This window comes from Salmo salar, chromosome ssa11 (genome assembly GCF_905237065.1).
Source record: "Salmo salar chromosome ssa11, Ssal_v3.1, whole genome shotgun sequence".
Lineage (NCBI taxonomy): Eukaryota > Metazoa > Chordata > Actinopteri > Salmoniformes > Salmonidae > Salmo > Salmo salar.
The window spans coordinates 22,853,428-22,864,254 of record NC_059452.1 but is presented as its reverse complement, the minus strand read 5'-3'; the positions used below and the strand labels follow the sequence as shown (position 1 = coordinate 22,864,254).

General features: G+C 43.4%; 1 protein-coding gene across 1 annotated transcript in view; it reads left to right on the top strand.

Moving 5' to 3' along the window:
* The first annotated feature begins 613 nt into the window (after nt 1-613).
* Nucleotides 614-10,827, top strand: part of LOC106562298 (chromodomain Y-like protein 2) — a 46,007-nt gene continuing 35,793 nt past the window's right edge. The window contains exon 1 of the mRNA XM_014127082.2: nt 614-936. Coding sequence (XP_013982557.1) covers nt 913-936 — 24 coding nt within the window. The 5' untranslated portion in view covers nt 614-912. The remainder of the gene's footprint in view (nt 937-10,827) is intronic.

Below are 10,827 nucleotides of genomic sequence, written 5' to 3'. Positions count from 1 at the left end.
ATGTCAGTATTAAAAAAGCAGTGCTAATCGTATTCTTAATTAAATGAATAACCAGTTGAGTTTAGCCACCAACTAAAACACGAAGGTATTCAGAGGAGCAGGCCTATTTTATTAAGCATTTCATTTAAACACGAAGGTATTCAGAGGAGCAGGCCTATTTTATTCTGCATTTCATTTACACCTAATGAGTAAATGTAACCCATTCATTATTGGAAAAGTAGGCCTATCTCATTTAGGGTAAATAAATGTTAACAACTATGTTATTACATGGAGAACATTCATTACAGTGAGTGTCAGGGTCATCGTGGCATTTTAACATTGAATGTGAAAAATTGCAGTAAAATGGAAGAGGGCAATATGTCTACTATAATGAGCAATGACAGTTCTCTAATCAAATGTACTACATCGCATTACTCACAATAACAAATGTGCTAGGTGAAATAGATTATAAAACCAATTAGTTCTTCAAATGATCGTCTCAATTCAACTGGACAGACAGGAAAGGAAAGCAAATTGGACTCATCATTTGGTGTCCCTCAACGGAAGACGTATATTCATCATCCATTTGGTTCATGGAGATTGGGATACCTCTACAGCGCAGGGGACTGGAGCGCATTTCACACATGATTACGTTCATACGTTGACTAATTTCAGTCATCCACTCCGCACTGAATAAACAGCACCGCCCCAATCTCCCCCTGGTTGTTTGTTTTAAGTGAAGAGCGATCCATCGCAGAGCGCCGGGCTCGATTGACACTGTCTGATGATCTGCTACTGCGGCTGGCTCAGAATAACAAGGCTGTTCGCTAATACCCGTCTATCAGGGCTTTCGTCAAAACACCGAGCGAATAGGATCCAAAAAAGACAACAAGGCAAGCAAGAACGCCGCGCCGCCGAAGTCCGCACCACAGGATGGCTTCGGGAGACCTTTACGAGGTACTGTGAAACCATGTCTAAGCGAAATACTCTGTAATATTGACGAATACTGGAATTAGGAAGTAAGGGGAGGTCCTCGTTAATGGAGAAAAAACGAAGTCCTAAACCATTTGACAGGCGAAACTAACCAACCCTCTCGAGAAGATGAGGCTCGTCTTTTTTCGATGTGCCTCGGCGACTTTTGTATCGGGTGAATTGTATAGAGTTGTGAGTGTTCGAGTTCGCGATAAGATCATAAAATATAAACTCCCTGTCGGTCGCGCTAGTTGAAAGTCATGATAAAGTGACAGGAGCAATAAACGGACACGTTAAATTGCCCCAGACGGGTGATGGTTAGGAAGGTGCGCATGCCAGAGGATAGACTATGTATTATTAGCCGAGCAAACATTTAGTGGAGGTGACAACAATGTAGTGGAGAAGCTTCGATTGAGTTATTGTGGTTTAACTACATGATGCATTTGGCGTGCCAGAATGTGCGCCTAAACAATTCCGGGGCGAAAAGTTTGCCAAATGTTGGGTGATGGATGGATGGATGGATGGATGGATGGAATAGCCTAGAAGGTCTCGATGATTACGCGCACATCCCACTGGGCACACACGTCAGTTCAACGTCTAGTTTTGATTTAGGCCAACATTTGGTTGAGTTTTCAACTAACGTGAATTCAACGGGAAATCAATGACATGGTGCCTTTTTTTGTTGGATTTAGGTTAAAATTTGTGCTAAAAAACGATGCCCTTAAGTTGATGACTTTTTGCAAATCCAATCAATTTTCCACGTTGATTCAACGTCATCACATTGCTTTTTGAGGGTTGAAATGATGTGGAAACAACGTTGATTCAACAAGTTTTGGCCCAATGGGATGGCATGACTTTTATGGTGATGGATTGGATTTATTGCTGCCAAGAACTTGGTCAGTCTTCCATGCTTGTCTTGTGCTTATTGTAGGCCTATTGTTGACAATGTTGCTGACTCCAATTCTTCTTTATTGGAGGAGTGATGCCATGCTACAATGTTTTGGTTTCTTTTCACTGGTGGCCTATACCAGTTGCACTACAAGGTCACAAACTAGTTGGATTGCCTGATCATCACTAGATAGGTAAATAAGTTGCCTTGCACTTGACCTATTGTGTGGCATGTCACCATCAACTGTTGAGCAGGATGACATTAGTGCTTGTTCTCAGCTGTGAGCTATTTCCTGCTGTTTGTTGTCATAACTAAAATGTGTGCTTTCCTCTGATTTATTGGCTAGGAATTCTCTGTTACATTGTTTCACTATTGCTTTGAGAAATGGTTCAGTCAGTTTAAATGGCTTCTGAAATGATCCCTGTCTGACTGTTTTCCTTAGGCTGTAGTGATTGATTTAGAATTCTTATTCATTACATTTACATTTGAGTCATTTAGCAGACGCTCTTATCCAGAGCGACTTACAGGAGTGAGTGCATACATTTTCATACTGGCCCCCCTTGGGAATCGAACCCACAACCCTGGCGTAGCAACCGCCATGCTCTACCAACTGAACCATTAGTATTAACAAGTCATTTTTAGTCATTAGGAATAACATTGTCATAAAGCCTACATTTCCTGTGTTTGCTGACATAGTTGGAAATGTGCCTGTCCACTTTCCACCAAATACACCTCTTCAGGTGTTTGAATCCATATTCAATCATTTTAATCGTTGCACCGTAAAAGGTTGACCTTAAAAAAAAGATTTAGTAATGACAAATGCACTTAAATGATGGGAGGTCTGTTGCTCTATATAACCTAACAAGCCCAGGTCACATTTCATATGGCGTATTAATTGGCTACAACGTAAATGCAATTTCTGATGGTCAAAACGATGACAATCACTTATTGAAATTGCCAGTTAGCACATGTTCTTTCTGGACATGCCTTTTTTTCACATAGATCTGTGTATTCCAGTAAGTGAGGTGGGCTGAACTGGTTCAAGCACATGGTAATACAAGTGCGAGAGGAAGACTTCACTATAAATAGTGTCCTTCTGTATGACTCCTGAAGTGTATTCAGGAAATGTGGGCCTGTAAGTGTGTTACATGTGAAGGTGTGTTTAGGCTACCTAACAAACTGTAGGACTATGATACACTTAGTTTAGAAGAATTAAGAAGCTATGATTTGCAGAGGAGGAATTTGAACTATAGTTTTTACTTTCCAATTAGGAACTGCAACATCTAGGCCTATACACCCAGTTAAATGACATGCAAGTTGAATCAAAATTATCTGTGGAACATTGAAGAGCTCAGAATTATTGATATTTCAAGATCATGTCTCAACTTAACTTTGTGACATTTTCAGAGGGATATCTTTGAAATATGATAGGCCTATGATTGTACAATTATGCTACTTTCTTATGCACCATCACTCAACCATTAATCTCTCTTTGCATCTCTCTTTCCCTGCTTCTCTTTCTGCTTCTCTCTGCCCCCCCACACACACTCTCTTTCTCTCTCACTCACTCACACACACACACTCATTTTATGTTCTCCCTCTCCTTATCTCATATTGATTGAGATGGTCTGGTCTAGTCAAGTGGCCACCTACACTAGATGCCCCAAGCTCCAATGTCTCAGAACACCTGCAGTTCTGATAAACCCTCTGTTGTGTGACTGAGCAGCAGTAATCCTATGGATTAGCAATGGATAGGCTATATTTAGGAGTTTGTGTTATGTTTTCAAGAAATGCATGATATGATGTAGGGAAATATGAATATTCTGTTATAGAAATAAATCACATTTGTACGCCTCCAGAAAATGTCATGAAAGTGGTCATGGAGTGAGCTAAATTAGAACCTTTTGATTAGTCAACAAGTGATTTAAATATTGCTCAAGATCAAATTTTATTGGTCACATACACATGGTTAGCAGATGTTAATGCGAGTGTAGCGAAATGCTTGTGCTTCTAATTCCGACAGTGCAGTAATATCTAAGTATTCTAACAATTCCCTAATACACACACATCTAACAAGTAATCTAACAATTCCCCAACAACTATCTAATGCACACACATCTAAAGGGGTGACTGAGAATATGCACATATAAATATATGAATGAGCGAGGGCCAAGCGGCATAGGCAAGGTGCAGTAGGATACAGTATATACATGTGATATGAGTAATGTAAGATATGTAAGCAATATTAAAGTGGCATTGTTTAAAATGACTGATGATCCATTTATTAATGTGGCCAGTGATTGGGTCTCAATGTAGGCAGCATCCTCTCTGAGTTAGTGATTGCTGTTTAGCAGTCTGATGGCCTTGAGATTGAAAAACAACTTCTATCTCTCGGTCCCAGCTTTGATGCACCTGTACTGACCTTGCCTTCTGGATGATAGCGGGGTGAACAGGCAGTAGCTCGGGTGGTTGTTGTCCTTGATGATCTTTTTGACCTTCCCGTGACATCGGGTGGTGTAGGTGTCATGGAGGGCAGGTAGTTTTCCCCCAGTGACGCGTTGTGCAGACCGCACCACCCTCTGGAGAGCCTTGCGGTCCATGATGAGCTGTCAAGATGCAGCTGAAATAATCATCAGTTCATTATTCTATTCATTCAAAATTCATAAAGTAATCAAGTTGTTAACCATCAACATGCAGCCTTTATCAGCACAATTGAAAGGCCCAACACACGACCACAAGTTCTTGTTCAAAACAAAAGTAGTTGTAACTGGCCATTGGGAGCGGTAGAGAGAGACTGGAGGAAATGGGTTGACCTCGCAGGGGGGGAATCATGTGGGCCATGAGGGCAATAAACTATGCACTGCATGGGAGATACACAGCACTTAATGGGTCGCCAAATACACTGAAGCTGTCTGAGACAGTATACTCACAATGTGTTCTTTGACCATTGCTTGAATTAAGATTTGACTTCTTTCATGAATTCTGTGTTCAATACCAACAAACAGAAATGTCAATTTTAATTTAGAAGGACTAAATGAACCCCTTTGACAGCGTTTAAACTGCAGTACTCAGCCCTGGCAGATCTCCGTGTGTTCCTGCTATACCCAGGCTCTGGGTACTGTGAACTGGATGCTCAGGATAGGCATCTCCACCTCCACTGATTCCCTGCCAGCTCATAGTCATGTATTGTGTGTGTTGTTGAACCCCTCTCCAACCCACTCCCCTTGTCTGTTTTACTAACCTGAGGAAGGAGAGTGTTTTCTCTCTCTGAAGTCGGCTTTGATCTGGTTAGTGTGACAGTGCGCAGGGCGGTAAGCATCATAATCGTCTCTTCATGACACCCCTGCTGCTCGCCCATCTTAGGTTGTTAAGTCATACTAATGTGCACAGCACCTCGGGTGGCAGGAGCATTCCTCATTGCTGGAGCTCAACAGCTCCACATCCACACCTAAAGCCTTTAACATGAAACATTCTCCCGATAGCCTAGTTGGAATGCAAAGGAAATAGAAGTTGTCTGTTTCTTTTTTGTTTCTAGTGTTTATGTCCACTAGTCTGCAAATGTGCACGTAATCAGTGTTTCTTGGCTTGTGACTCCTATTGAATAGTTGGTGAACAGGCATACAGAAATAATCCATTTGGAAGTAAGAACCCAGCAGGGTGACATGTCAGGTCCGGCCACTAACAATGGACCTTATGTCAGAGTGAGAAAGAGGATGTTACGGTCTCATCACACCAGCCCAACTGTGTGTGTGTGTGTGTGTGTGTGTGTGTGTGTGTGTGTGTGTGTGTGTGTGTGTGTGTGTGTGTGTGTGTGTGTGTGTGTGTGTGTGTGTGTGTGTGAGCTACTGAGATTGAACGTCTGCCCCCTGCTGATTGTCCCCCTTGGAGGTGGTCATTGTCAGAAGGAGCAGACTGGCCAGGGCCACCATGGCGCTGTAAGAAGCAGCTGGCTCCAGGGAATGAGGTGAACACTCTCCACAGCACAAGTCTCTTTAATATATCTCCTCTCTCTGGTAATGAGCAAGCTGGACACACACCATTCAGGCTCAGTATGATACAGTGGAAAGTATTCAGAACCCTTGACTTTTTATTATTCTAAAATGGAATAAATATAAAAAAATCCTCATCAATCGATACACAAATTCCCAGAATGACAAAGCGAAAACAGGTTTTTAGACATTTTTGCAAATGTATTAAAAATAAAAACCGCATACCTTATTTACATAAGCATTCAGATCCTTTGCTATAAGACTCGAAATTGAGCTCAGGTGCATCCTGTTTCCATTGATCATCCTTGAGATGTTTCTACAACTTGATTGGAGTCCATCTGTGGTAAATTCAATTGATTGGACATGATTTGGAAAGGCACACACCTGTCTATGTAAAGGTCCCACAGTTGACAGTGCATGTCAGAGCAGAAAAACAAGCCATGAGGTCGAAGGAATTGTCCGTAGATCTCAGAGACAGAATTGTGTCCAGAGCTCCTGGAGATGGGAGAGCCTTCCAGAAGGACAACCATCTGTGCAGCTCTCCACCAATCAGGCCTTTATGGTAGAGTGGCACTCCTCAGTAAAAGGCAAATGACAGTCCGCTTGGAGTTTGCCAAAAGCCACCTAAAGGACTTTATGACCATGAGAAACAAGATTCTCTGGTCTGATGAAACCAAGATTGAACTCTTTGGCCTGAATGCCAAGCGTCACATCTGGAGGAAACCAGGCACCGCTCATCACCTGGCCAATACCATCCCTACGGTGAAGCATGGTGGTGGCAGCATCATGCTGTGGGGATGTTTTTCAGCGGCAGGGACTGGGAGACTAGTCAGGATCGAGGGAAAGATGAACTGCGCAAAGTACAGAGATCCTTGATGAAAACCTGCTCCAGAGCGCTCAGGACCTCAGACTGGGTCGACGGTTCACCTTCCAACAGGACAACAACCAAAAGCACACAGCCAAGACAATGCAGGAGTGGCAAGTCTCTGAATGTCCTTGAGTGACCCAGCCAGAGCCCAGACTTGAACCTGATCGAACATCTCTGGAGAGACCTGAAAATAGTTCTGCAGAGCTTGAGAAGATCTGCATAGAAGAATGGGAGAAACTTCCCAAATACAGGTGTGCCAGGCTTGTAGCATCATACCCAAGAATCGAGGCTGTAATCGCTGCCAAAGGTGCTTCAACAAAGTACTGAGTAAAGGGTCTGAATACTTATGTCAATGTCATATTTCTGTTTTTTATTTTTAATACATTTGCAAACATTTCAAAAAAACGTTTTCTTCGTCATTATGGGGTATTGTGTGTAGATTGAGGGGGAGTGAAATGTTCTAAAATATTTTAGAATAAGGCTGTAATGTAACAAATTGTGGAAAAGTGAAGGGGTCTGAATACTTTCTATACACATATACATATTTTTATACACAGGCCAGCATAGTATCAATGTGGAGCGGCTCTGTATTTATGTCCTTGTTGCTCATCCCATCACTGTCTGGTAATGGGCAGATGGCCATTTGGGCTCAGTGTCCTACTATGTGTTAATGGGCTTGCTGGGAGGCAGACGACCCTTCCGGCTTGCTGTGTGTGTGTGTGTGTGTGTGTGTGTGTGCGTGTGTTACACAGAGGTGTGTGGAGCTCTGCGCTGCTCGTTCTCTCCTGTGTGGGAGCAAATCACTACTTTTTGTTACTCCTTTTTTCTTTTAAAAAGGCATTTCATTAAACTCTCCTCTGTACACACACACACTGCCCCTCCCAGCTTCGATGCGAGGTCTAAGTCAAGCTCCATTGAAGTCATGTGGGTGGGAGGATGTTTTCTAAAGGAAAGGAGAAAAGCATTTGAACTGGAGGCAGGCAGCTACATAGCTAGTGGGGAGGGTAAAGTATAGTAGCCAGACTGATGTCTGCATGCTCCTTAGTGTGGGAGTCTGCTTGTCTTCCCATAGCTTGTCATCCGCAGCATTGTGTATGAGACCACTAAACACCAAGGAAATGCTGGGGCTAAATGTCAGGGCACTTCCATCTGGTACAAGGTTAACTGCTGAACAAAAACAACTCTTGGCAAGATGTGAGGTTGTGTGATGAATGGAGGTCTGGATCAAGAAATGGATTACAGTATAAAACAGACTCTGTTCTCAATAAAACGCCCCGTTTCCAATACTAATTTGGTTTCTATCTTTAATGTTGTACTGTCAGAGAACAACCTAGGTCAACAGTTCACGTTAATAGCTGTATATTCATATTCATTTGCAAACAAAGAGGCCATCACAGATTATTGAAGAGGACACCATAGATAGAGTTATGTCTGTTAACACACTTGAGTTCTACAGTGTGTGGCTTCCTAAATGTGATAATAAAGATTGAATGAGCCTATTATTGCTTTTCTGCAGCATGTAATGATGGTTATTGGAAGAAAGCATGAATGTCTACAGAGAACCTCAGTGAGGTCCCTGAAGCATCAAGGTCTCCTGCTAGTTTCTCCAGTGCCATTGTCAACTGCCTCCATGAGAACAGGAGATCAAGGGGGAAGGTCCCTCCTGAGATGATGTGGTGGAGGGCGTGAGAGAGCTGCTACCAACCAATTAGGCTTGTTTCTGTTTGCTTGGTCTCTGGGGGTGGACATGCAACAGGCAAACAGAAGAACACATGTACCACACGCACATCTACACACACACGCGAACATACTCCGAAAACAGAATGTTATACAGAATAATATAGACCACTGAAAGGGTCACGACCCAGAGAACATAACCTTTATTATGCATCCGGGTGTCTGTGTGTAGAATGGAGAAAGCTCCCCCTTGACTATTTGTATTCTGTGGTCATTCATAATGGCTCTGTCAAATGTCATGCTCAATGTGTGTGTGTGTGTGTGTGTGTGTGTGTGTGTGTGTGTGTGTGTGTGTGTGTGTGTGTGTGTGTGTGTGTGTGTGTGTGTGTGTGTGTGTGTGTGTGTGTGTGCAGCCTACATGTCAGCCTATGGGTTCTTATCTCCTTCCCACAGTGGACTGGGTCCTACTGTATCTCCCACCAGCAAGACGTTACAAATGTACTTTTAATAATCAATTATCCTCGGAAGCCGAGAGACATACACTACATGACCAAAAGTATGTGGACACCTGCTCCTTGGACATCTCATTCCAGAATCATGGGCATTAATATGGAGTTGGTCCCTTCTTTTGCTGCTATAACAGCCTCAACTCTTCTGGGAAGGCTTTCCACTAGATGTTGGAACATTGCTGCGGGGACTTGCTTCCATTCAGCCACGAGCATTAGTGAGGTCGGACACTGATGTTGGGCGATTAGGCCTGACTCGCAGTCAGATTTCAATTCATCCCAAAGGTGTTTGATGGGATTGAGGCCAGTGCTCTGTGCAGGCCAGTCAAGTTCTTCCACACTGATCTCGAGTAATCATTTCTGTATGGACCTCGCTTTGTGCACGTGGGCATTGTCATGCTGAAACAGGAAAAGGCCTTCTCCAAACAAATTGTCTAGAATGTCATTGTATGCTGTAGCGTTAAGATTTCCCTTCACTGGAACTAAGGGGCCTAGCCCAAACCATGAAAAACAGCCCCAGACCATTATTCCTCCTCCACCAAACTTTACAGTTGGCACTATGCATTGGGGCAGGTAGCGTTCTCCTGGCATCAGCAAACCCAGATTCGTCCATCAGGACTGCCAGATGGTGAAGCGTGATTTATCACTCCAGAGAACGCGTTTGCACTGCCCCAGAGTCCAATGGCGGCGAGCTTTACACCACTCCAGCCGACACTTGGCATTGCGGTGGTGATCTTAGGCTTGTGTGGGCTGCTCGGCCATGGAAACCCATTTCATGAAGCTCCCGACGAACAGTTCTTGTGCTGACATTGGTTCCAGAGGCAGTTTGGAACTCGGTAGTGAGTGTTGCAACTGAGGACAGACGATTTTTGCGCGCTGTGCGCTCCAGCACTCGCCAGTCCTATTCTGTGAGCTTGTGTGGCCTACCACTTTACGTCTGAGCCGTTGTTGCTCTTAAACGTTTTCACTTCACAATAACAGCACTTACAGTTGACCGGGGCAGCTCTAGAGGGCAGAAATTTGACGAACTGACTTGTTGGGAAAGGTGGTATCCTATGACGGTGCCACATTGAAAGTCACTGAGCTCTACAGCAAGGCCATTCTTCTGCCAATGTTAGTCTATGGATTGCATGGCTGTGCAATGTTTGTCTATGGAGATTGCATGGCTGTGTGCTAGGTTTTATACACCTGTCAGGAACAGGGGTTGCTGAAATAGCCAAATCCACTAATTTGAAGAGGTGTCCACAACATTTGCACATAATGTCTAAGTTATTCATGAAGTTCGAATATACAGTGTGTCTTTATCTGTGCTAGAATAGTCTGAGATGTTAAGTTTTACTCTATTTTGGAATGGAGATGGGATATGCTGCCCTGACGTTCCCAGCTCTCTGGAGTTGGTACTATTGGCCTGCTTGAGTAGTGTTAATATTGAGTTGAGGAAGAAGTGCTTTGTGGATATCTTTGTAGCTTATACTGTAAGTGTCTATATGGCAAAACCAAATGATTTGGTCAGCTTTGAAACAGATTCTTCCCCTTCAGAGATCCTTCTGTTTAGTCAGGGAAGTGTGTGTGTGTGTGTGTGTGTGTGTGTGTGTGTGTGTGTGTGTGTGTGTGTGTGTGTGTGTGTGTGTGTGTGTGTGTGTGTGTGTGTGTGTGTGTGTGTGTACTATTCCACTGACATCTACTCTTTATCAGTACATTTGCGTTTCTGTGCCAGTCCTTCTGTGTTGGAGCCAGGATGGAATTGCTTCTATTGTTGGTCTTTCAGTTTGTGTGTGTGCTGTTCTTATTGAGTCTGTCTGTGTCAGTCTATACTTTTAAGGTTTGTGATTTGAGTATTCCAGATATAGTCGCTGAACATTGAACGCTTCCTCGTTGGTAATGGACTTGTTCAGTGCTGCCAAACATTGTCTCCATCATTACCACCTCTCCTGAGTCTAATTATTG